Source organism: Hippopotamus amphibius, chromosome 13 (genome assembly GCF_030028045.1).
Source record: "Hippopotamus amphibius kiboko isolate mHipAmp2 chromosome 13, mHipAmp2.hap2, whole genome shotgun sequence".
NCBI classification, from domain to species: domain Eukaryota; kingdom Metazoa; phylum Chordata; class Mammalia; order Artiodactyla; family Hippopotamidae; genus Hippopotamus; species Hippopotamus amphibius.
In genome coordinates, this window is record NC_080198.1 from 14,154,282 (window position 1) to 14,181,348 (window position 27,067).

General features: G+C 35.3%; 1 protein-coding gene across 4 annotated transcripts in view; it reads right to left on the reverse strand.

The window, feature by feature from the left end:
- CNTN6 (contactin 6) overlaps nucleotides 1–27,067 on the reverse strand; it is a 281,470-nt gene that overhangs the window by 148,030 nt on the left and 106,373 nt on the right. For 3 of the 4 annotated variants that reach the window (XM_057705741.1, XM_057705742.1, XM_057705740.1), the window contains exon 1: nucleotides 12,963–13,119. In XM_057705741.1, the coding sequence (XP_057561724.1) occupies nucleotides 12,963–13,104 (142 nt within the window). In that variant the 5' untranslated portion in view covers nucleotides 13,105–13,119. Of the gene's footprint in view, nucleotides 1–12,962; nucleotides 13,139–18,970; nucleotides 19,098–27,067 lie in introns of those variants that run through there. The other variant, XM_057705739.1, reaches the window with a different exon arrangement.

The window sequence follows — 27,067 nt, forward strand, 5'->3', positions numbered from 1 at the left end:
ACGTCAAAACACCCTCTCCACTTCTGCTGTGGGAATGCAGAGTTGAGGGAAAGGGAAAATTTTGTCTAGAGCATCACAAACTGACCCTTCCTTTTGTTAACTGCAGAAAGAGAGGTGGGGCGTGGAGATGAGATAACTGGGACCACGTGAAGTAAGATGCTTTTTCAGGACACCTGCCACTGGGATGCGTGTGTTCAGAGCCTGACTCTCTTGTCAGTCAGTTTAAAATCCTGGCTCTGCCACACACCTGCTGTGGGAATTTAAGCAAGCCCAAGAACTCCTTTTCTCAGTGCTTGGCTTACTGGATACATATTAACTTTTATTAATATTAATATTTATATTAATAACAATAGTCAGGGCCCTCAATATGCTAGACTTGCAAAAAGAAATGTCATAAATTTTGACGTTTGACTCAGCCAGATTTCATACCTTTTTAAGTGAAAACACTAGGATTACTTTCTAAATGAATACTGAGAATAGTACAAAGATAAAAACAGAAAGCTGAGAGGCAACTAGCAGGGGGCACAGCTCCCTGGCACAGTTGTTTACATTTGATTACTTTTGCTTAAAACTGATGAAATAATTAAAATAAATCCTTTGTGCTCAAGGGATAAAACCCTAGTAAGATAAACTCTAGTAGCTATTATGGATGGGATTTCTGGAAGAATTAAACAAGGGTTATGTAATCTCCATTCATAAAACAGAATTGACTTTTGCAAAACAATTCATTAATATGTATGTGAAAGTAGATCTCTCAACTTAAGGATTCTCAACAAGGTGGGGAAACACCCTACAACTGACTTGTTAAATCATGCTTGTAGATCTAGACTCTTCCTCATCTGCATTTTCTGATGTCATGAGTAGAAATTTCTCTTTTGTTGCTGGTGGTTTTTTTAATTAATTTTTATTGGAGTGTGGTTGCTTTATACAATCTTGTGTTAGCCTCCAATGGGTAGAAATTTCTGACAGGGGATTATACTTCGAAAACCTATTGTTTGGTTAATGCTCAAACATATTTTTTTCTGGTTCTGTATTCCAATAGCATTGATATAGTTATATTTGAGCAGATGTGCAAACATAGAAAATAGAGTTTACTTTGCTCACTGCTTCTACCTGTGATTGTCACATAGTAGATGCTCAATAAGGATGCATTAGTTGAATGTGGAAATAAATACGTTGAATGGCCATCTTAGAGTTTGGAAATCCAGTTTTCCCCTGGATTTATGTAGACCATAACAGAGCTGCCTTCTTGTATCACCTTGGGCTGACCTCTATATGCTGCTATTGGATTGTCTTTAGGCACTAACATAAGTCTTATTTTGAGACTGTATTTCCCACTCAATATGGTATATGTGTCACCTGGAAGCTTGCTAGAAACTTAAACTATTGGCATCCCCCTTAGACCTCTTGAATCAGCACTTACATTTAGTAAGGTCCCCAAAGTGATTTGTATGCATATTAATATTTGACAAGTACTAGTTGAATGATTAGGGAAGTGAGTTAAAACATCTGAATCTCTGGCATTACATCTCACCTACACTATTTTCTAATGACCCTAGACATATTACTTCACTTCTCTGAAGTTTTGTCTCTAAAATTGGAATTAGAATGGTAGCTTCTAGGTTATGTGGTAGTGTGAAAGAGTAAACTAACTTATCCTCTTTAGCTAGAAGGAACTGTTGAGAAGGTCGGTACTTCCATTTAGGAACATATATGTAAGCATCCATGATAGAGGATGTACTTAGCATCACAAAACTTGAAATGCTTATGTGCCTTATTTTCATAAATTCCCATCATTCCTTTGCTCCTACAAGAATGGAGAAAGGGGTAACATAAATGTGAACACCACCAGTTCAGGAACCAGAACAACTTTCTTCCCAAACCATCAATCTTGGAAGTATAGGAAAAGACAGGCTTATGGAAGCACACAGAGGAATGTTCAAGAAAAATATTGTAACCTATTTTTCTGAAATAGGTAGGCAGGACCTCTGGAGTGAATTATGCTTTGTGAGCCTTCCACCAAAAAAACCCACATGATACGTGAACAAAAAGCAAGCACTGGATTCACCTGAAGTTTGAAAAACTTAGCAACTCTTTTCTATTGCCTGTGCAGAGGACCTATTGGTGGTGGTGTTACAGCTATAGCCAGAGGTTGGTGAGATTTGCAAATAGAGACAGTGACATTGGCTATGGTAATAGTAACCTAGGCATATAGTTTGGGAAACCTTTTAACTAATGCTACAGAAGGGGCTTAAGGAGTATCTAATGAATGTGAGCTATTATTTTTGAGGTATGATATAAGAAGCCACCATAAGAAATCCAGTGTTGTAAGCGTTTGAGCAGGTTTGTGAGGGAAATGCCATCCACTGAATCACCCACTTTGCTCTTGAGGATTCACAAGAGAAATTTCTCTCAGGTTCTAGAGTCAGCTATTATGCTTATAGGAACAATTGGCATGTTTTTATCCCCTGAAAGATATGAACCTTTTTTTGCATAGGCCACTGGAAAGCTCGAGTTTAATAATTGGATAGAACTTTATAACTTGAATTTTTATTCCCTTTTTAGTTTATTTGAGGTTTTATTCTCCTTGAGTTTAGCTTACAAATCGAACCTCATTTTTAATCCGTATCATCTATTTTAATAACTCCTAGATATCAAGACTTATTGTAAGACTGCCGTAATTAATAGAGTGTGGCATTTGCACAAGGATAGACAAATATGACAATGGAAGAGAAAATAGAGAGCCTTAAAGCAATCCCAAGCAGTGGGTGTGCATACCTGATTTCCTTCAGAGATGGCACTAAAGAACAGTGAAGCAAGGGCTACATTTTTAATATCTTGTTTGGCTCAGTTGGATTCCTATAAATATGTGGGATCTTACACAATGCCAGTAAATAAATAACTTCCAGGTGTATTGCAATTTTATATTTGAAGGACAAGACAGTAAATTGTAGAAGATAATATAGGAAAGTGTCGTCATTTAATCAGGGCAGGGAAACATTTCTTCAGCTTTTTACAGAGAGCATCATTACGTATAGGAAATGATAAAATGAACTATATTAAATTTGAAAATTTTTGTTTATCAAAAGAAATGACTAAGAGATTAAAAAGGCAAGTCACAAAGTAGGAAAAGCTATTTCTCTACATAAAAGCAACAATGTGCTCATATCGAGAATCAATCACTAAGCAAAAGAAAGACAGCTCAATAGAAAAATGATTTAAATTTTTTTTTAAGGGGGGAGGATTTTCATGTAGCCAATACACATATAAAAGATGCTCAAGTTCATTAGTTACCAGGAAATGTAAATTAAACCCAAATGAGATCTCCTTACATATCCTCCCCAAATGCTAAAATTTTAAAAAGACTGACAGTAGCAAGTGTTGTCAAAAAAACATTGCTGGTAAGAGGATAAATTAATAAAACCACTATAGACAACAGCTGGCATTATCTTTAAAAGTTGTAAATATGCATACCCAAATGCCCTATAGTTAATTGTACACTATGGTATATACAACAGAGAAATGTATATACAAATCTACCAAAGATAGATACATGATTATTCATAAAGAATTATTCATCTTTGCCTCTAGAAACAATCCACATTTCCATTAAGAGTAGAAGTCATTCATAAATTGTAGTATATTCATTCAAAAAAATATTATATAGCAATGGAAATGCATGATCTACAACTACCCACAACAACATGGATGAATCTCACAAATACTGTCTGCTACAAAGTCAGACTCAAAGGAATATATATTGTATGGTTTTATTCACATCAAATTCAAAAAGACAATATTTAATCATATATTTAGAAGTCAAGATAGTGGAGAGGAGAGAGGGAGTAGTAACAGGGGAGGGCCTTCAATTTTCTGTTTCTGGATCTGGTTTAGTAATGCTTCACTGATGTATGTATGTTTTGTAATTTTCTGGTATGTGTTTTGCTTCTTGGAAAACATTGTGTATAAATTAATACGTTAAAACATGATGAACATTTCCAGAGGTTGCTACCAAATCCTCTTTATCATTTGAATTTACTTTTTAAACATTTGTTTCTAGTCTGCTATTTCAGTAACATATTAATAATAAATCCCAGAAAATAGCTCATCTGATTCTTTAGTACAAATAAAAATTTTGCTGTGATTCCTGACCAAATTTATAAATCTCAAAAGGAAAATCTCTACAGGCTATATTCAAAACTTCCTCAAAATTATTTGTCAAGTAGCATAAGAAAAATAAGCACTTCAGCTTTGGGTTTCTTTCTCAGTTTTACAAATCAGAAACTCTCAGTTTTGATTGGATGAATAGCTTACTTTCTAACATTTTCTTTTTCCACGCCAACCCTTCACCTGTGCAGTTTGAATGTGCAATTTTATTCAAATAGACCAAAAAGACTAGGTCCTGCTGAATATGAGTAGAGGTGGGAGGTAAAAGAAGGCCTGCATTTTGGAAAAGTATCATTTCTGATAAGATAGATAAATAGATGTCCCGTGGTGATGATGAAGGAAAAATGAGGCTGAAACATGGGATAATCCACTCTCCTATTGATTTAAAAAAATAAAAATAATAGTGGCTTGCTGTAATTCAGCCACACAACAGCTCTGATTCCATTTGTTTAAGGTTTAAGTTATTTTTAAAAGCAAAGACAAAATCTTCTCCTCGTTTATGATGTCCACTGATGGTTATTACATTAAGATAAATTTAGAATATTAAATCCATTGCAACATTGTTTAGTGCTATTTCTAAAATGATCATGAAAAACCGATACTAATTTATCAGATTTCTTTTATTTAATAAATTAAAGAAAAATATTTCTTTACCCACTTTGTTTAGTTAACTTTCTGATGTACAAAAAAAAAAAAAAAAAACAGGTTAAAAGCCATCTAGCATTTTCATTTATAATTAGATATGCATTACCCACTTAACACACACTTCACATTTATCAGAGCCTTTACGATTTCCAAATGCATTTTTAAGTGTTATTTTTAAAACTCCTTCTCCTGGGTCTTAATTTGTTTTTCAGATATTAATGCACTTTGTCACCATATCATCAGGATCATGTATAACTGCTTTTATATTTCTTACATATGAAAAAATTTTAAAGACATTCTAAACTTATCAGTACCCAATGAAGCTTTTAAAATTATTTCTAAATGTGAGAGGTTTTGTTTTTGTTTTTTCATGCTTGTACAGACCCGGGCAAGAGACAGAAATAAAAATACACAACACTTTCAAATACACAAATATTTTAGAAATTTTTCTCTAAAGACTCAGAGACCTTTATATCATTACTTTTACCTAGAGACTTTGTTGTGCTCTGACTGTGGTTTTGGGATTCATGTGGATTCTGTTTTCCTTTCTCTATCTACAAATAAAATGTATTTAAAAATTATTTTGAGATGGAGATGTGAGAAATTCTAGGTCTGTGGTAGGTTGATGCCCTTGGGCAGGTAGCATAGTTGCCCTGCTTTGAATTTCTTTAATTTCTCCATCTGTAAAACATGGTTTAGGACAGCTTACAGTTATAGAATGAAGATGAACAGCATTGCAGATATAAAACCCTTGGCATTTCTCTGGAAAAAAAAAATTACGGTGATTGTAAATGCCTGCATGTTTATAGCCCTTTAAAATGAAATACGAGTGTTATTTCATTTTAACCTTGAGCTACCTAAAATCAATGCTGTGACATGGAGCAAGAATTCTTTAACCCCATCTTAGAAGTGTGAAAAGTGAGGTTTGGAGCATCCCTAAATTTGTATGCTGTGGTTTTAATATTATTACTAATATCATTAATGTATTAGACTGATATATTTAAAGGAAAAGTATGTGGCATTTTCAAACAATGTTCTATAAATAACTTCAAAGTCCTTAACATCATTCCAGATATTGCCATTGTTCTCAGGATAAGTACTGAAGTCCCAAACTTGGTCTATTAATAGTTGCATGGCCAGACCTCTGCCAAGCTCTCCATCAACAACTTACAACAATCTATCCGGTGCCCTTAGCCACTGCTCTACATGCAATAATAGGTATTTAGGCCTTATAATAAACCTATATAAAGTGGGTGTTATTGACACCTCCCTCTTACACATGAATTCACACCTGTGCACAATGTCACATTGAGTGGGGAATATTTTTCAAGCATAGGGATTTTACCCCTAGTGCCTCTGCCTAAAAGCTTCATGATATGATGGAGTTCTGTAGGTTTTTCTGGTATCTCATAATATCACCCAGTCATTCCATTATTTGTAGATTAAGCTTGGAAATAAAGGGTCTCCAAAATTTGGATATACCTGGCTCCAAATTATAGTGCAGCCACATCCTAGAAGACCAGTTATTTCTAAATCATTTCTAAATCATTCCAGGTACCCTGCCTGGTTTTTGCCATTCCCCTCAGATTTTCTCCAGGATTTAAGACTTGTTTGCATTTGCATTTCCTCTTGCTCTCCTGTTGACCTGAATGTTCTCCTCCACCCACTTTCTGAGCCCGAAAGACAAACTAATATTCCAACGCTCAGTTCAATCCCCATTGCATTCGGAAGGCTTCCCTTGCCCTTTGTCCAATCCAGACAAACTTCACTACTTCCGCCTCTGGTCTTCCTTATAGGTTACATCTATGCCTCTCACATCACCTGATGCTTTTTTTGAGGATGTGCAATGGGCATTAAGAACATGGACTCCAGGTTCTGACTACATGGGTTTGAATACTGACTCTGCCACTTATTATGCGTGTGATTTGAGGCAAGTTAGTTAATTCTTCTATGGCCTCAATCTGCTCATCTGAAAATGGGATTACAGTAACTTCACAAGGTTGTCCTGAGACTCATTGAAGTTACTTTGCATAAAGAGCTTGGAACAGTGACTACTATATAATATGCACTGTGTGAATGCTTAGCAATTTCTTTCTTTCCTTTTTTTCTTGCACTCAAGGTTTTACCTGTCTGCTGTGTGAAGACAGGGAGTAGCTATTTCTTATCTATCATTTGATCTTTAGTCCCTAGCACAGTACTTTCTGCATATAAATAAGGTGTTTTCTGGTTGCTTGGTGGATGAATAAATAAATGACCCTTCATTTATTCAACCAGTCTAGCTTCAGTCTAGCTAGGCTAGGAGGCTCCAGCAATAATAGAACAAACTTATTTGAAACAATATCTGTGATTAAATATTAAATAGTGCAGGACCAAAAAGCACTATTCGTAAGTAACTTTTATCCCAATGTTTATCTATTCCCTGGTAGAGTCTCCAAAAAAAAAAAAAAAATACAGTTCAGTGAAATCATATATTCTTTCAAAATGCCTATCTTTTTTACTCAAAGATGACATTTTAAACAGCAGGGACAGATGCAATGTTCTCTCACACAAGTACAGAGTAATTCATTAACATACATATGAAAGGAAAAAGTCTACATTCAACCTTTTACCACCAAAGTCCTTGAGAAATAAAGGAAATTCAAAACAGCTACAAGTGTAGCTTGTAAAAAGTCAAACTGGTTTTATCATTCAAGAATGTCAGGGTGCTAACAGGAGCTTTTGATGACTAGACACTCTCTGAATTTGCTTTAGGGTTGAGGTTGGATGGAGGAAGAAGAGAAGAGCTTAAATTAGAATCTACCTGAGAAATTTGGAATGACAGAATCTTATGTGGAAGAACTGAAGGAGACTTTTGCAATTAAATAATTCAAAACATACCTTTAATAAGTCCACAGAAATGACTGGCTTGTCTGAGTTACATAGCTGGTTAAAGACAGATTTGATTTAGGAAGATATTTTGTAACAGAGTTTTTAAATATTTGGGCTACATTTCAGGATGGTTTCATGGTGGGATGATTCAAGGTGAGGAAGACTAACAGGCTGAGCCTAAAACTCCAAGGGTGCTTTTGAATTGCTGAACATCAAGACAGAAGTTACAAACAAAAGTCATCAATTATCTAGATGTATTTACCTACAGAGTCTCTCCTATGGACGAGTTAGGTTCTGAGAGGCTGTTCATAGTTCATTTGTTCTGAAGGTCAAAGTGGCACTATACAATTGACCACCAACTGGTAGGAAGCAGAGTTATTGACACAATTTTATTTTGATGCATAGCTTGGTTCTTACCTATGGAAATTCATATGATTAGGGCTTCTGGACCCAATTTGTCTGTCAATAAGAAGATCAAATACCTTATATTAAATGTTTAGTGTCTGTCTTACTTTGGGTTCCTTAGAAGCAGAGCCTGATGCCGAGATTCAAGTGTGTTGATTTATTGAGGAACTACTCCCAGGAGAAGTGGAGGGATGGAAACTGGATAGAGCAGGGGAAGGGGCTAAGCAAGAAGGGGTCTCAGCTGTTGTCTAGCTCCATCCCAACCCCATGGGGAGCTCTAGGGCATGCATTGAAGAACAGGGACAGCTGTGGGCATTAACAGCTGGGCCCACTGCCCATTAAAGGGGATCTGGACCGGGCAGCAACAGTATCTACCACCAGGCTTATCGTGAAGGTTACTGTCCTACAGCTATGGCTTATTATTTCAACAATGATCATGCCAATCACAAATGAAATAAAGAAAGAAGTTCCACATAATTTGTGTGGGAAGTGTTTGAAAAGGAATGAATACCTTAACACAAAAGCCATGAGTTTTAGAATCTGTACTTTTATACTTGTTACAAATCGTTCTCTAACAATATACTTAAAAAAAAAATCCCAATCTTAGTGAGCCTCAGGCTTCTAATCTGTAAAATGGGGACAACAATAGCATCTTCCTCTTATGGCTGTTCCACAGTTCAAGAAAGGTAATATATGTTAAATACCCCTAAAAGTCTTGAAAACAAGAGAGCAACTGGTCTGGAAAAAGTTTTAAAATGTGAACTAGATTTTTCTATGAGTAACTGTAGCAGTTTGAAATATGTAGATGTTTGGGCAAATTGAAGAAGGATATGAAAATATAAAAAGAAGAATTAAAGTTACCATTTCCTGAGTGCCTATAAGGAACCAGAGGTTTCACATTCATTATCTCAATTAATCCAGGTCACTGTCCTATGGATACTGCTATAATTCACGTATATATTTCATAAAAGAGGCTTAATATGGTTAAGAGGTAGCCTAATTTCATACTACTGGATGTTTTACAGAGATAGAATTTGAACTCAGATCTGTTTGTATTGAAAACCTTAGCATTTGGCCACCACTGTTGTGATGTTAAGGAAGGTACAAAAGCCTTTCTACCAAAATAGACAATGTTGAAAATTTAGGAAGGTAGTGGTAAGAACTCAAATTAAGTTGAAGGCACAGCTCTTGCACTTTAGAAACTTTCCATTTGGTTGGAGACTTGCATTTAGACTCTACTTTTTGGTGCAAAGAAACAGAACAGATATTTAATAAGGAAAACTTACTTTTTTTTTTTTAATAATTAAGATGGAGGAAAAAAATACGACTGAAATGATTACTTTTATTCCACTGAATTCTGGTGATATCACTTTTTAAAAACTTGTGGTAAAATATGTATAACGTAACTTTACCACTTAAACCATTTTAAGTGTACAATATATTAAGTACATTCACATCATTGTATAATCACCATTCATCTCCAGAATTTTTTCATCAACGCAAACTAAAACTCTGTACTTATTAAACAGTAACTCCCCATTTTCCTTCTACCTAGTCCATGGAAGCCATCATTCTACTTTCTGTCTCTAGGAATTTGCCTAGTCTAGTTACCTCATATAAATGTAATCCTACAATAAGTATTCTTTCACGTGTGGCTTATTTCACTTAGCAAAATGTTTTCAAGGTTCATACATGTTGTAGCATGTATGAGAATTTTAAAATTTCCTTTGTAAAGTTGAATAATGTTCTGTTGTATGTTTACTACACTTTGTTAATCCATTTATCTGTCGATGGACATTTAGGTCCTTTCTACCTTTCCACTATTATATATAATGCCACTATTAACATGGGTATGCAAATATCTGTCTGAGTCCCTTCCGTCCTTTGGGGCATATACCTAGACGTGGAATTGCTGTGTCCTGGTAATTCTATGTTCAGTTTTTTTAAGGAACTGCCATGCTGTCTTCCACAGTAGCTATACCATTTTGCAGTCCTACCAGTAATGCACAAGTATTCCAGCTTTTTCATATCCTTGCCAACACTTGTTATTTTCTGTTTTGTTGTTGTTTTTCTCTAAGAATAGCCATCCTAATGAGTGTGAAGCAGCATTTTCTGACTCTGTTGTGTACTTCCATACTGATTAGTGATGTTCAGGATGTTTTCATAGAAAAACAAATTCCCAATTGGATATTTCCTTTCTATTATGTTCCTGTTTTTGCATTCTGCCTTCTCTCCTCTCTGTCTCTCCATTTATCTGCCTCTCTCTTTCCCTTCCTCTCTTTTTGGAAGAGTAATCTTATTTCTGAGATTATGCACAGGTTTGCATGTGGAGACAAATGTAATTTCTTCGGATGAAATTTCAGAAAATCTATTTTGCAGAATTAATATCCTGTATTCCTTAACTGTGATTAGAAGAAAGAAATTATGAGCAAAGTCTTCTGGGCTGTAAGTCATCGACACTTTTTGGTCCACCTTTAAGATCTTTGTGCTCATTTGTACAAAAAGTAAACCACTCAGAGTTGCGTAATAGCAGTGGCAAAGCTAGACCTGGTATTTTCACCTTTTTAAAAGAAGTTATTTACTACATAGAATGAACAACTGACTTATGTAAGTTGGCGAGAGTACTTATGAAATACAGGAAATGAAGGGAAATACTTAATAGGTGATTAAAATGTGTTGGTTATGTTTAGGGTTGGTTCAAGAGATAATTACATTCAACCAAATCTCTCCATAGACCCAACAGCAAACATTTCAGGCATGGCACCACTGAAGGTACTGGACAGAAAAGGAAGAATGATGTGTGTTTTTCTTTGTTTGTTTTTGTTTTGTTTTCAAGTTTAAGACTTGGAACCTAAGATCCTTTAAGTCTGCCAGAGAAAGATCAGCTAATGGATGCAGGCCATTCCTCTTTCTGCATGAATAGTAATAGAAATGTTTTTAGGGATCAACAGTCATACACCTTCAACCCCCAAAAAGGAAAATTTTATGAAGAGGCAGGAAAGTTAGCAAGGACAGAAGAATTGATTTTTCCCATTCATCCAAATGATAGTATACAATTTCTTCTTAATTTAAACCCTTCCTCTTTTTTTAGCAAAGAGAAAATATGATTTAACTTAAAAAAACTTCTAGTTACACATATTTTTAAAGGCAGAAAAAAAGGTAAGAAAAGATAATGTAGGGAATTAAAAATATGTATTTTTTGTCTAAGAAGGGGAACAAAGGGGAGGAAATATATGGCCATATAAAGCACAGTGCATTAATTTTCATCATAAGTATTCAGTTATTTTCAAGAATGGTTAGAATCCATAGCTCGAGAGATACCCCAGGGTATAACAAATAAACGTGCGGTGTGTGTTTTCCTTTGCCAGGGAGTCAAATTTATTCTTATGCAGTCTGATCCAAATCATGTGTATCTTCTAGGGTCACCTCCTATCCAAGCAAGAGAAATAATTATTTTGGCAGAATCATTCAAAGTCTTTGGAGCAGTTGTTTACTTCTGTAAAATAATTTTCTCATTAGTATTTTGCTTGCTATTATTTTTCCAAGTAATGGTCTTAGCTGAAATGCTGAAATCAAGTGTTGTGATTATCTTTACCCCAAGATTCAAACAGCAATCAGCCTTTGTTCGTATTCCATTTAGCTCTATAAAGTTCTGCATTATCCTTTGATTTCTGCAGATATAAATACATTCAGATACACTTAGCAATGCTTGTGTGTATGTATACATGTATGTGTGTACATATAGGACCACATACATAAATATGTACATATGTGTAATATGTATATATTTATGACCACCTGCATATATATACATATATACATACATGTGTATGTATGTGTGTATTTATTTCTGAATATATTTATACACATATTCAGAAACAAGGCCATCTCCAGAATGATTGACATAAGGGAACTGTGTGTAGAGCAAGGCATATTTGGAACACAAGACTTGCAATGGGAAACAGACCCAATTATTAATTTATATATCTACTGATGACTAAAGTAGTTCTACAGCGTGGGCTTTGGACATATATATATACTTTTTTAGACTTCAAAATAAGTACTTTTTCAAAGTAACAGACAGCATAGAACTTTTTATGAGGGCCCCAAAGAGTAGCTACTCACTCTTTGGCTCCTGGTATATCATCTGAAGTGGGCATGGGGAGAGGGACTAGGTAGGGAAGGGGTACAAAGGGAGAAATTTAAATCTTCTACTTCATTCACATCAACAGATGTAATTACTTTCAAACAAGGCTTTCCTTGGATCCAATATGAAACATTTCATTCCCTGGAAACACTATATATAAATGATATAAGGAGCAGTATATCTATTGTTCATCTGCTAATATCCCCAAATGTCACCAAGGTAATTATTTGGATGACATTTATGTGACACAGCTGGACATGGTTACAGTGAATATAAAGTCTGCCTTTGGCAACCACTTTATTTCTACCTACATCAAACTGTGGATGCATGATCTCTTTTCCTGGGAGAATACGCACCTTCCCCAAAAGACATCTCTGCCCTCAGCTTTTTCTTTGTGTGCTCTGCACACTAATATCCAATGCAAAAGAAAAAGGAAAACAGTAATATATATATAATTTTATATAAATATTTATATCTGGAACTTTCAGAGATGTTTCTAAATATAATTCACAAAATACAATAACACTGATATTTCCTTCCTTTTTTGAAGCAAATTTCAACTACCCCCAGAAGTCTGAATTCACAAAATGCACACTGTTAAAACTTTTTGCCTCTGTAAATTCATGTTTGCTCTCAAAGAACATATGATTGGCAAAGCTGGATTTATTTCTACTATGATTATAAGAATTTTCAGAAACACAAAGATCATAAATGTTTCCCAAAAACTCACATGCAAATTGGAGTGTCGCCTTCCGACTCAGAATTGTTCCCAGAGGGTTGGTGGCCAGGCACTGGTACGTGCCAATATCTTGATCTGTGCGGGGGCTACTGATTGCCAAACTGCCTCCATCCAACCTGTAGTGATAACTCATGGTAAAATCAATATCTGTGCCATTTTGCTTCCACCTTCAAGGAAAAAAAATCAAATTATGTTTCTAATATACAGAGTTGACCGCTATTGTCTTAAACAGCATGCATTTGTAATTCCTGAGACTGTTAAAATAAAACAAAACATGGTTATATGTGGACACATCCCAGCAGTTTCATCGAAGATAATTGTCTTCCTGAGCTATGTGATATCAATAACTAGGTTATTTGAAAGATCTTCTACTCTTTACAGATTACAAACATTCACCCAAATGCATACAAAGAGGCAACAGAACTCTTAACATGAGAGATAAAAAGTAGACATTCAGTCAATAACCCTGGCCATCCTATTCCTTTAGGAACTTTTCAGATAACATATACCATACCTGAACATCCACGACTGATACTGCAAAATTGAATGTCAGAAATGATTTAGGCATAGAAATCCAAGAAGAATATATTAGAAATGGAACAAAGAAAACCAGCAAAGATTTTACAGTGCCAATCTGAGGCTGATAACAAAACAAAAATAACCTGACTACTTTAGGACATGATTGTCTCTGTTAGTCTCTTACTTGGAAAATTAGTCATGCTGAAAATATTTCAACAGGACTTAGAAATGCCAAACTAAAATTATACCTTAGCAAAACAAGTGCGGTTTGAGAGGTTTTTATTTTAGGCTGCAAAAAGTTTCTTGGCTTACATATTAGTCAACAATCTTTTAGTACATGAATTAAGTATCAGAAGGGCCTAGCAGTTATATTTATTTTCAAAGAACCATAAGATGTTTTAGAAATTGCAATTGGTCATTTTAAGATGAATGAATACCCAGTAATTATCTATAATCGGACCCACTTCCCCCACCTTGTAACCCCTAACTTCCATCAAAGTATTCAGATATTTTGAAATAAGGATATTACGTATTTAAACATACATTTCTAGGGCACAAGCTGTGTGTAGTCATATAAACCACTTAAGAAAGATTTTTAAAATATTAAATTGATAGAAAAACAAGTGAATGGCTTCTTCCTATGGAATATAGCCAAATTCCAAATCATGTTTTTTAGGGTCTGTGCTAGCTTTGCAGATTCTTCTCTTCATGCTAAGACCATATTAGATATATTTTGGTGGAGGTAGCTAATTGTAAGGAAATAATGACATTTTATAGAATTATCCCAAATGTCATTGACTTTTTTAGGAGTATTCTGCAACATCCCGTGGAAAAAGTCTGGCAAATACCAATGGCAGTAGAAAAAAAAATATATGGACTTAGGTCATCTTCTACCCTATTAAAGATGAGAAGTGATTGACCAGATATCAAATCATCCAGAGGTCTTGAACCAACTCTGACACCTTTAAAGTATTTAGCTAATTCTTGTGCACCTCAACTTCTTTTTTTAAAAATATTTATTTATTTATTTTATATGGTTGCACTAGGTCTTAGTTGCAGCAGGCGGGCTCCTTAGTTATGGCATGCAAACTTTTAGTTGCGGCATGCATGTGGAATCTAGTTCCCTGACCAGGGATTGAACCCTGGCCATCTGCATTGGGAGAGCAGAGTCTTAACCACTGTTCTGCCAGGGACGTCCCTCAACTTCTTTTTAATAAAAGGAAATTGAAAGACAACAGTCAAAAACAGTATATTTCATTTGCCTGAACTATTGGCCAAATTTTTTTCAAGAGAAATTTGTTCGGCTTCTTGTTTGCCTTCTTGTTCTCAGTATCAGAAGAAGAAATGGAGAAAACTATTATTTTTAGGCCTATCTGAAGCCTCTAATATTCTCCTTGCCAGAGCTGTAATACTGTCTTTCATAATTTGTTTACAGGGCATGGTCTTTGAACCGTTGTGTTCCCTTTCGTTTTCAATGCAAAGGATATACCACACTTAGTTTGCCAGCTCTCTTTAATTTTGGAATCAATCACTGAAATAACTGCTGTCATCATTACATGCTCGTAATTAAGCTCGGTAATTGTTTTTCAACACAAATTCAAAGTTGTTGGCTTAGCTGCAGCAAATGAATTTTTCACAGTATCCTCGTAATCTTTCTAATCACTACAGTACAATGATTATTAAACTGTGCGTATAGATCAGGGGTTCAACTCGTGGTGTGGGCTTTGTCCTAATTAATATATTTAAATCAATGGAGAAATAGTATTAATGAATTCAAGCAATTGTCTTACAAAAGTTACTGATAGAATTGCATGCCCAGGAGAATTATCCCAGGATGCAAACTAAGAAATATGCTATAGATGATAATTTTAAGCATCTGCCTCAATATCATATTAATTCCATGAAACATAATGGATTTGAACTAAAATCTTGCCCTTTTTCAGGGGAACATCCTTCACTATTAAGTAGTTCAGCTGCGTGTCAAGAATATAATGGCTGGGGGCTATATTTGTTTGCTGGCCTGTGATAATGCGTGTGTGTGCACGCGCGCACATGTGTGTGTGAGTGTATGAGTGTTTTTCAAAACTGAGCCTTGCTTTAGAATCACATGGAGTGCTATTTCTGTGCCCATCCCTAGACCTCTGAAGAACTTCAAAATCTAAATTTTTAACAGTCTCTCTGAGTGACTGTAATGTGCACTAAATTTGACTCCACTGACCCTATGGAAAGAGTCCTAGGCCTAGCTTTGACATTCCTTTGCTGTGTATGCCTAAGTCATGACTTCTCCGAACGTCATACTCATCAGTTATAAAATTGGCACAATAAAAGTATCCTGCTTTATCACATGAGGCTGTTATGAAGATCAAATGAGGAAATGAATAAAAAGAAAAGAAGGGTAAAGTGACTCCTTTTATGATTTTTACTCAGAGGCCTAGAGCTTCTCCAAACTTAAGAATGTCTTTATGACTGGAGTAGGTTAAATTACAGAAAGGAACCTGGTGACCAGGTCCAGAGCACATGTGTTGGAAATCCTCTATGATTTTTCTCTATGACATTCAGAAAACTTTTCCTGGTAGTGTATCCTGTGTAAAAATAATTTATGTGCATTGCTTGATTTTCCCATATAAAATAGGTATTCTGAGCTGGAACTCAGCTCATCACTACCTGATTATCCTGGACTTCTTAAGTACTATATAAGCAATCCTACCCAAGTACTATATAAGCAATCCTACCCAAGTACTATATAAGCAATCCTACCCAAGTACTATATGAGCAATCCTACCCAAGTACTATTTTGGGGGAACCCATTTTCCTTCCCTTAACAAAGCTTTCTGGTTAATTCTCATGTGCTGCCTGGTCTTTAAAAGATTAACGAGTGATCCTTTCCATGGGAAAACTTCTGTCCCAACTTGACTAACATCTGTATATTCTTGTTTTCACTGAAATCCTGTCTGTGAAGGTGTTGAATCCAGCTGGAAGTGACTTTAGAAAAGTTACTTCTAAACTATTTCCAAAGTTCTGCTTTGAACATTGCTTATTTTCTCCTAGGAGATTTCACTTGCTAAAGGGAATTTACTAAAAGAAATAAAAGACACCTTAAAATCAACCACACCCTCGCTTTGTGGATAAGGAATCCGGTGCCAGGAGAAAGAAATGATGATCCCAAGGTCACATATGGAATGACAGAGCTGTGACTAGAAGTGATAACTCTTGGTTCTAAGTCAAGGGCTCTTTAGTAACGGCTTCGCACTATATCCAAATAACCTCAAATAATGTTAGACTCTGAATCATAATGATTGTCTCTCTGTTTCACACACACACACACACACACACACACACACAATCTAAGACGAATACGTTTAGGAGGTTTTTTTTAAATAAATTTTAAGTCAGAAAGGGTTATATTAAAACTAAATTTCACATTTTGTTGTTAATGTGCATTGTCTGAATACCTCTGCCCTTTGCTTTATTATCAAGAAAATTGGGTCTGAGTCTGACATTTAAGCATTAAAAACTTGTTTTTTTTCTTACTCTCTTTTCAAAGACTCTTGCCTCTGAGTATTTTACACCATGATATTAGAGATGAGCTAAACCTAGTTATGGGGATTGGAAATAAGGAGCGAAATTACCTGTCTTTAGCCTCCTAATTTACAAGTATCTCAGAAACTGAAGCCATTTCACAGCACTGGAATCTGCAATCTCTTCATTCAGTGTATTTCTTCATAGATAATATTAGCAAACTGTTATGAGAACCACTATTTTATGTCTTTCTGCTTGTTAAAACCCAATAGATATTTTTGTAGAAGTGCATGATTCATTGATGATTTATCTTACTTATACTTAACAAATGTTTCTTATTTTAGAGAGATTCACGCATTTTTCCCTTCTCTAACAAATTCTATCCATTTTTATGATCAATCAAATTTGCTCTCAAAAATAAAATTGCAACTTGAAGTATTGGGTGATTCTAAAATGTGTTAATCACATTTTTATATAGTTAACCAAATTTTAAGTTAAAATAAAACAGCTCTTTACTTAAGGAAAACACACCACCAACCATGAATTGGGTGAACCAATTTATAAACTAAATAATCTTCTAAGTCTAAGTAGTGGACTTCGTTAGTTTGGGTGCCCTAAAGATAGAAAAGCTCTAATAAAGTGTAATAAAACACAATTTTTCAGCTCTTTTGTTGTAAAAAAAAAAAATGCTGGAGTTAAATTTTGACAAAACACAAGATAACGGAGAGGTTGTCTTTAACTTTGTGCATTTAAGTTATTTAGCTAGTTAATCTAGACAATCTTAAGATCCAAGTAATTACACATATAAATATGGTATTTTTCATGGAACATAAAAATCAGGTAAAACCAGCTTATTTTGCCAAAATGGACTGAAATTGTTGCTTTTTGTGTGTGATGATTTAACTTCATTACTAAAAATTAAGACTAAAAAGAAAATGTTTTTAAATCCCAAAGCCGCAATAGTCATTTTAATATTTATTCTACTTTTTCTATATTCACACTGCACATGCAGCTCTTACCAACAAAATATCTTTATGATTTACACAAGCATAATATACACATGCATATATTTTAAAATTTGTGAAGTCCACCCACAGTGTGGATCAGACTCTGCCTTTACTATAATATTCTAAGAACAGAAACACTACAGACCTTCTTTATTATTTCAGAGGTAATGTGTGAGCAACAAATACATGTTTTTCTACTCGCCCAGAATAAAAATTCCTTTTCTGCTTTAGATGGTACATAGCTGTCTTCAACATAATTTTTTTTAAAAACTACTGCTTTTTCGGTGATGGAACATGTCATTGGAGTCATAGAAATTGACCTGGTAAAGTTTCCATCTGGGTTAATTCCTTTTAGGAGAACATTTTCACAGTCATTGCATATGGGGCAACTGAGGCAGTAGCCCCAAATTGTGGGGAAGGGAGTACAAAATGGACTTGTGCTTTACAGTCTTTCAAATTGGGGACACAAATCTTTTCCTGTCCTTTCCCTTTATTTTTTCTTATTTATTCCTATGTTCCATCCTTCCTTTCTTCCTCCCTCCCTCTGCTTCCTCTGTCCCTTCCTCCATCCCATTCTTCCTTCCTTCCTTCCTTTTTTCATCCTTCCTTTTTCTTTCTTTCTTTTTCTCTTTCAGTTCTCACCACAGCATGACACTGCATGGCACCAACCTCCAGAATAACTGTTCTTAGCAAACCTAATCAATAAGTCATAATGTTGTTTGCTGGGGGGTGGAAGTGGGGTAGTTATCACTTGACAAGTGACATGAGGGAACACTTTGGGGTACCAGATATGTCTGTATCTTCATTTGAGTGGTGGGCACACAGTGGTATACCAATGCAAAAGTTCTTTGAGCTGTACACTTCAAATTAGGGCACTTTATTGTGTGTATATTTTACCTCAAAGAGAAAGAAAAAAAAAAAAAAACAGCGTGGTGCTCATAAGTAGAACTTTACCTATAATGGGGTGAAGGGTAACCATTAGCAGCACAATTCAGGATGATTTCAGATTCTGACAAATCCAAAGGAAAAATAACATCTTGTGGTTCCTGGGTAAAAATAGGACGGCCCAAACGACCATCACCTGGAAAAAGAAAAGAATTACACCACATGAAAAAACTTGACCTGGTTTTGAATGCAAGTCTGTATTAGACATCAAGTCAATACATATTTTAAAAACTTTTTATCTTTTTTTGTGTGTGTGGCTGCGTTGTGTCTTTGTTGCTGCACGCAGGCTTTCTCTATTTGCAGAGAGTGGGGGCTATTCTTGCTTGCGGTGCACGGGCTTCTCATTGCTATGGCTTCTCTTGTTGAGGGGCATAGGCTATAGGTGCATGGGCTTCAGTAGTTGTGGCACATAGGCTCAGTAGTTGTGGCTCACAGGTTCTAGAGTGCAGGCTCAGTAGTTGTGGTGCACGGGCTTGGTTGCTCTGTGGCATGTGGGATCTTCCTGGGCCAGGGATTGAACCTGAGTCCCCTGCGTTGGCAGGTGGATTCTTAACCACTGCATCACCAGGGAAGTCCCCTAAATACATTTTATCTTGAAACAATCTCAAACATATGGAAAATGTTTCAATAATGGTAGGAAGAATTTTCTTTCTATATCATTTAGAGAAATTTTTAAAACTTATGCCACACCGTCCCAAATAAATTAGTTTATATTTCCTACAAAGGACACAATAAAATGATCAAAATCATGGAATTAACATTGATTTAATACTAGCATCTAATCTTAAGGTTCCATTTCACCATTTTTCCTAATGATATCCTTTACAGAAAAAAGATCCAGTAGAGAATTACAGATTTCATTTAATCGTTTTCTTTTTTTAGTCTCCTTCATTGCAGAACAATTTCCCAGTCTTTCCTTGATTTTCCTCACCTTGGTACCTCCAAAAATTACAAGCCACTGATTTGGTAGAGTTTCGCTCAATTTGGGCTTGTCTGAGCGACGACAGGGTAGGGGTCCTGGTAGGAGCTGTATGCTGAGGGTATGAGTAATAAAAAGGGTCTATAAAGTCTTTAAAAAACAATAATAAAACCAGTGTGAAAACTGGCTCTAATTTTAAAAATTATCACCATGAGAAAGACTGCTGCCAGCCAGCCAGCCAGAGTATACCAATCACATTGTCTTGCCCTCTTGTCCCTCCATTCCCCTCCACCACTGGGTGCACCACTGTGTCTGCTGTTTCATTACAGTTAGATTCAGGAATACTTTGTGTTTCAGATTGCATCCTATCAGGTGGTACATGACTTCTATTTGTTCCATTTCTGCTGAAGTTAACTTTAATCACTTGGTTAAGGTGCTGCCTGCTGGACCTCGCCACTATAAAATTACTTTTTTCCCCCTTTATAATTGGTAAGGATTTTGTAGTTAGGGACTTTGAGACAATATAACTATACTGTTCCTTATGGAACATTTAAATTTTTTATTTACATATTTCTATCAGTATGGTCTACTCTATCAGTGTGAATTCATGGTTTCTTATTTTATTAAACAAGTTATAATCCATTACTATTTATTTTGATGCCCCAGTTGTCACTGATTTGGCCAGTAGGAGCCTGTTCAAGCTGGTTTCTTCATTTTTTTTGACATGTGCCTGTCATTCTTTGTACTCTTCCTTACTTTCTGGTACAAGAAATTTTTCTACAATCATCTTGCATTTCTCCTGTTCTAGCCATCAAAGTAGTCTTTTTTTTTTCCCTAAGAAAACCTTGTTCCTTTTATCAGAGAATATTTAGAAACCATGGTCTGGATGCTAAGTGTACTCATTGTTATTGAGGTGTTCTTGCTCTGAGGTCCTTTCAGTATGTGTATATGTGCATGTGTGTGTGTGTGTGTGTGTGTAGGTTTTATAGATTTTATGTATATGTATTCATATAAGTATGTGTACATAATTTTACATACATGCATGTATTTATGTAAATATATATATGTGTGTGTGTGTATGTATGTATTCATTTTCCATACCTCTATCTATCTATGGTGATTTATAGTGGATTTATTATAGGTTCTATTTATATATTTATGTTTTTTTTTAATTTTATGGTATATGTATTTTTTTATTGGGATATAATTGCTTTACACACTTGTACCAGCTTATGAGGTACACCAAAGTGAATCAGCTCTATTTATACACATATCCCCATATCCCCTCCCTCCCACGACTCCCCCCCACCCTCCCCGTCCTGGCCCTCTAAGGCATCACCCATCATCAAGTTGATCTCCCTTTGTTATTCAGCAACTTCCCACTAGCTATCTGTTTTATAGTTGGTAGTATATATATGTCTATGCTACTCACTCACTTCGTTCCAGCTTCCCCTTCACCCCCCGCCCCCCCAACCCCGTGTCCTCCAGTCCATTCTCTGCATCTGCATTCTTATTCTTGTCCTGTCACTGGGTTCATCAGTACCATTGTTTTTTTTTTTTTTTAGATTCCGTATATATGAGTTAGCATACAATATTTGTTTTTCTCTTTCTGGCTTACTTCACTCTGTATGACAGACTCTAGGTCTATCCACCTCATTACATATAGCTCCATTTCATTCCTTTTTATAGCTGAGTAATATTCCATTATATATATATGCCACATCTTTTTTTTTAACTCCTTATTCCTTCTGTGAGAACACTGATTTCCACTATTCTCAATGTACTTATATATTTGTTCAATCTCCCTGTGTGTAAATAACCTCCAGTTACTGTCACCACCTTCTCCCCTTTGTGAAGCTCCTCTTCACCCTGTACAGATTCTGATACCTGTTGCAAGTTTTATTCCCATACCTGCCCAGACACAACTTGTTGAGCTGTCTCCTCCCTCCTCACCTCACTCAGGTTATGACCCTGTGCAGGGTCTCCCTCCTGTGTGGATGCTCTCTTTCACTACATTTGACCTCTGACACTCTGTGCATGGTCATATTCCAAAGTGGATAACTTTCTCACATCCTTGAGGATCTAACACGTCACACTGCCTGGCTCCGATACCAGATTCCAGGTTTCTACCTTCACCACCCTCTCCTGGCAATGGAACCCTCCTCAGGCTTCTCAGACTCTGATACCCTCTGCTCATATTACTAAGGCTCTGCCAGTCTAGTGGGCCACCCCTGCCCAGCCACTTGCCCTGCATGCATGCCTTTCTTACCACTCAGATGCCAGCACCTCACGCTGGGCTGCTGTGGCACTCAGCTTCCACATTCATGTGGATGCCTACCTTACTTAGCTCCACTTCATGGCATTTTGGACTGAATTGTTAAGAAAGAAAAGTATGTTGGGAAGGAGGAAGAAGAGTTCAGTACACGTGTTTTAGGTGGGATTCTGTGTTTTTTAAATGTGCAAATAAAACCTCATCATATTAAAATTTAATTTTAAGACACCCAGTCCAGAACTCTAATAGTTGTACCTGAGGGTCATGTAAGAGCGTGGTCATGTTCTCTGATACCTACCACAGCACTAGAGAATCTCAAAGTTGGTAAGTCTGTTGTAGACCATTCAGGCCAGACTGCTTGGTTTGGAAAGACAATAGAGATAGTGGTTAATAGCATGTGCCCTTGAATCAAATGGACCTTGGTGGGTTTGCAAAATTTGCAGTATCTTTGTTGACAAAACAGATAGCATATGTACATCAGATAGTTATTTTGAGACTTAATGACATACTACTTATGAAGTATCTCACACTGTGCCTGGTACAGGTAAATGTATAGCTATCAAAGTGTGAAAATTGCCCTCATCAGTGTCATCATCCTCATAATACGGGTGATGACCTGTATTATCGCTACACACAAGGAAACCAAAACCCAGGAAGTTGAATCATCTTTTTCACAGTCACCATCTGCTTTGAGAGATAGCAAGAAATTAAACTTATGCATCGTGATTCTCTCCTCACTGCTTTCACCATCCACTCAGAACTATTTCCTTCTCCCAAAATATTTGCATCCAGGTAAAATATTAATTTAGTAACTTTATCTTAAATTATAATGTTAGTACACTCCATTATTTACTTAGACGTGCAGACAGATAGAGGTTTTAATTCCAGCCTAGTTAGTTACTACCTATATAATGCTGGACAAGTTACTTAACTCTTAACTATGAAATAGCAATACTACGTCTTATATCTTTGTGTTGTTATAAAGTCTGATTGAGAAAGAGTAAGTTAAAGATGTACTACAGAGTTTTCTTACTCCAATACCCAATGAAATGGGCAGGGAATTATAAATACAAATAAACAACAAGTAAACAGCAAACAGAAATTAACGTCTGAAGGAGAAAAGGGGCAAATTCCAATGCCATTGGCTTAAAAATTAATCAGAATAAACAAAGAAACAACAGAAGAAACGTTTGTGGAATAAGAAGAGTTTGTCCAGGCTCAGAGAGGCAAAAGCGTTCTTGATTCCTTAATCTCATCCCCAAACCCTGTGAGATTTACTGGTGAAATGACAAAATTCTGAGAATTCTCACAACAACTTCCAGTTCTGGAGATAAGCAGATTTGTATATACATGCATAGTATATTTTAATCTTTTTTCTCTTCTGGCTGAAGAGGAGTGGACAGGGCTCCTGGAGAAAAAAAGAGTGAAGCAGAGAAGCATGAATAGTATAGCTGACTCTATTTCACAAACTAATAGCTTGATGTCTGTTTACTCACTTGGTAAAATCTGTATAGCCCAACTGAAAAATGATGCATCTCCCTAATAAAGTATACCTGTGACTCTTGCACCAATAATCTTGCTGCAAACCACTAAAAACAAAAACAGAAACACTTAAAATAGAGAGAAACACCCAGATATTCTAATAAAGGCTGAACTTCCCACAATCTTAGTAGTCCCTCAGGCTACAAAATGGGGGTGCTCATGACATGTGGGTATTCAGCCTCCAAAATGGAGCTAAGAAGAAGAGAACAAATAGGTCCCTAATATGATGCGAAGAAAGTTTAAAAATATCCCTCTCTGTAAAGGAATGGATGAGTTGCCTGTACATAGTTCCTCAAGTATGAACAAATGAAAAGAAATGGAATAGTTAAGTATGAAAATATATTGCAACAGTAAAAGTGAAAAACACAGCATGCCAAAGATAGACAAAGTATCCAATCTAGAAGAAAATGTAACTCAAAGAATCCTAGGAAATTTCTCAAAATTGTTTCATTCTGTAGAATAAGAACTTGAATTCAAAAAAACATAACTCAATGGCAAGATGAAAAAGACAAACTATAGAATCAGATAAATTAGAATGTAACTTAAACATTAAAAATTCCAACCAAAACAGCATCATTAAACAATTAATAAATCAACTAAAATAGTCAGGGTACCTACTAAAAGTCAAATCACTGACATAAAGAGATTAGAGATAATTGTAATGAATACAATTGAAAAAACAGATAAAACAATTGAAGAGAAGGTAATGAGCAAGAAAGATAGATAAAAGATGATCCAATATAAAGATCCTTGACGTCAGTGAGATAGACAGTCAAACAAATGTATTGAAAGACCTCATCAAGAAAATTTTCCATGAATTGAAAGAATACACCACAGTCCAGAGACATTTGAGAGAGAGCACTTAACACCAAATATGTGTTAGGTAAGTGACTGATCTTCAAACTTAAAGAAAGACTTTGCAAGAAGACCTGGTTGAAACAGAAAATTACTTAAAAGAGTGAAAGACAAAATCAGATTAATTTCAGATTTTGTAAAAGTAGCATTAGCATTCTATACCAGAAGACAGTGAGGGAAAGTCTACAGTATTCTAAATAAAAGGGTGACATGACTGTTATCACCCACTGATGTATCTTTCAAATCTAATGGCATTCAACATTTTCTAACATCAACAAACAAACAAATAAACAAAAAATCCTCAGGGGATATAACATAAATGACTACTGTTAAAGAAATGATTTAGCAATGAAGTCCATCCAATTAAAAATGAACCACCAATATACAAATCTCAAGAGTGAAGGAGGAATAGGATGCACAGTGAATACATTTAAATATAAAACTACCACTTAAGAACCATGTTGGTTTTAGTTATAGAATAGAATATGAATGCCATAAACTTGGATAATATAAAAATGAAAGTATAAATTAAAAAATGAGGGACAGGTAAAGGAATATAGTTTGAAATGTTTGAGTGCTAATATCATCTTTCATAGCAAAAATTCAATCAATAACATGTGTATATATATATATATTCATAATTTTTAAAAGCCTAAGCACTTTTATCTCTCAGTATTATTCACTGAGTCTTTTACCTTTGGAGGAAACTTTCAGGAAAAATAAAATGTATCTTTGTTGTCTCAAACCACTTACTGGTTATTCAAAATTCTCTTAATTTTTACTGTGTTTTATTTTTCCTTTTGTTAAACTAAAAAAAAAAAGATAGTAATAATAATCCTGATGTTAAAAGCAGTATCTATGGTATGATCTTCTTTTTATAAAAGTATTTTCTCTTTCTGCACATTTATCTACACATTAATCTACTTTCTCTGTATGCATTGAAAGATGGCTGCAATTTCACCAAATTTTCATAATTTTTATTTTGGGAAAAGTTTTATTAAGGATAAGGTTTTTCTTTTTCCTTAATTTTTCATAATTTGAATCTTTAAAATAAACATGCATTTATTTATATTTTAAAAATTGCTTTTTTTTAGTGAAGGAAGATACTAGGAGCAAATTGTTGAGATAGTAATCTGACTTTCAATAGTGGAATATGAGGTGATTTTTTTTGTTTTTCTCATAGATCTTTATAATTAAAACATTATCAACCACTTTCCTCTCCCCCTAAAAAGAAAACCTGGCTGAAATATTAAGCACTGTGCCACGCACAAAATAGGCAGACAACAAATTTTAATTTATCTTCTTTTACCTTCACTCAGAAAAAAGCTCTGTTCAATCTTCATAAAATCTAAATTAGGGGTATATCTTGATTTAATAATATTTTATATTTGGGAGTGTAATTTGTAGTTTTCCAAGGACTTTTGCATATACCAAGTAACAAATTAAATTTCTGTGAAACCTCTTGTGAGACATACATTTCCATTCCCATGTGACAGATGAAGAACTTAAGACAAATAGAATGAGGCATTTTCTAACTAACTTTGGTTCATTTTGAAAGACAGAAAAGCTTGGTGTTGGTGAATTATCATCAGTCGAAATCTTTAGTCCTTTATATTTGTTGTTATCAAATTTTTAAGATCTTGAATTTATACCAGTAAAAAGTCTAGCTTTTGTCAACTAATTGTTTGGTCTCTTTTGGCAAATCCTTAGATTTTTTTCATACTGCAATGAAATGATTAATTATAGCAGAGTTTTGTTGGTTTGCATACACTGTCAGAAAGCAAGGACGACATGAGTTTCTGTACAAGAAGAGCTGAAAGATATCAAAAGCAAGAAATCAAAAATTCTTTTTAAGTACCTTTTCTTTAAGAATGCACTAGAAGGTAGAAAGAGTGTTGGTATTTTGAGCAGTAACTGATTAAATAATTGTACTGACAACACCTACTGCTATAAAATAACCTATGATATAACGCTACTCAGTAAGAAATGTTGTACTTGGCAATAAAGCAAGAACTTTGCAATAGATGAACACTGAAAAATAAATAATTTAAATGGCACTTAAAAGCAAATTATACAATGGTATTGAAAATTGATGTAGGATTCTGCCCCATTTTTCTTCCTCTCCTATCTTCCATGGAGTTAAAAAAGTTAATCCTATGATCTGACTCTAATACCGGATCAAACTACCAGAATCTGAAGTTCATTGTCACCCCCTGGAATGTAGAAAACTTTTGATTATATCCAGGGCAGTCACATTTTGTCATCTCTGAACAGTTCATGAACGTGTTTATGGAGGATCCGCTCTTAACTGATAAGAATAGGCCCTTAAAGTCATATTTTATTTAATTTACCCCATTCTTCTGGCCATGAATGATGGGACCAAAGGTGAATATGTCCTACTAGGCTGCTGTGCTTCTCTCTCCTGAGACTGGGAAATAAAATGAAGAGATTCATAGTTTCTGATTGTTACTTGAATAGAGAGGGAGTTGTACAGGATTATTAGAGCCTCCATCTTCCA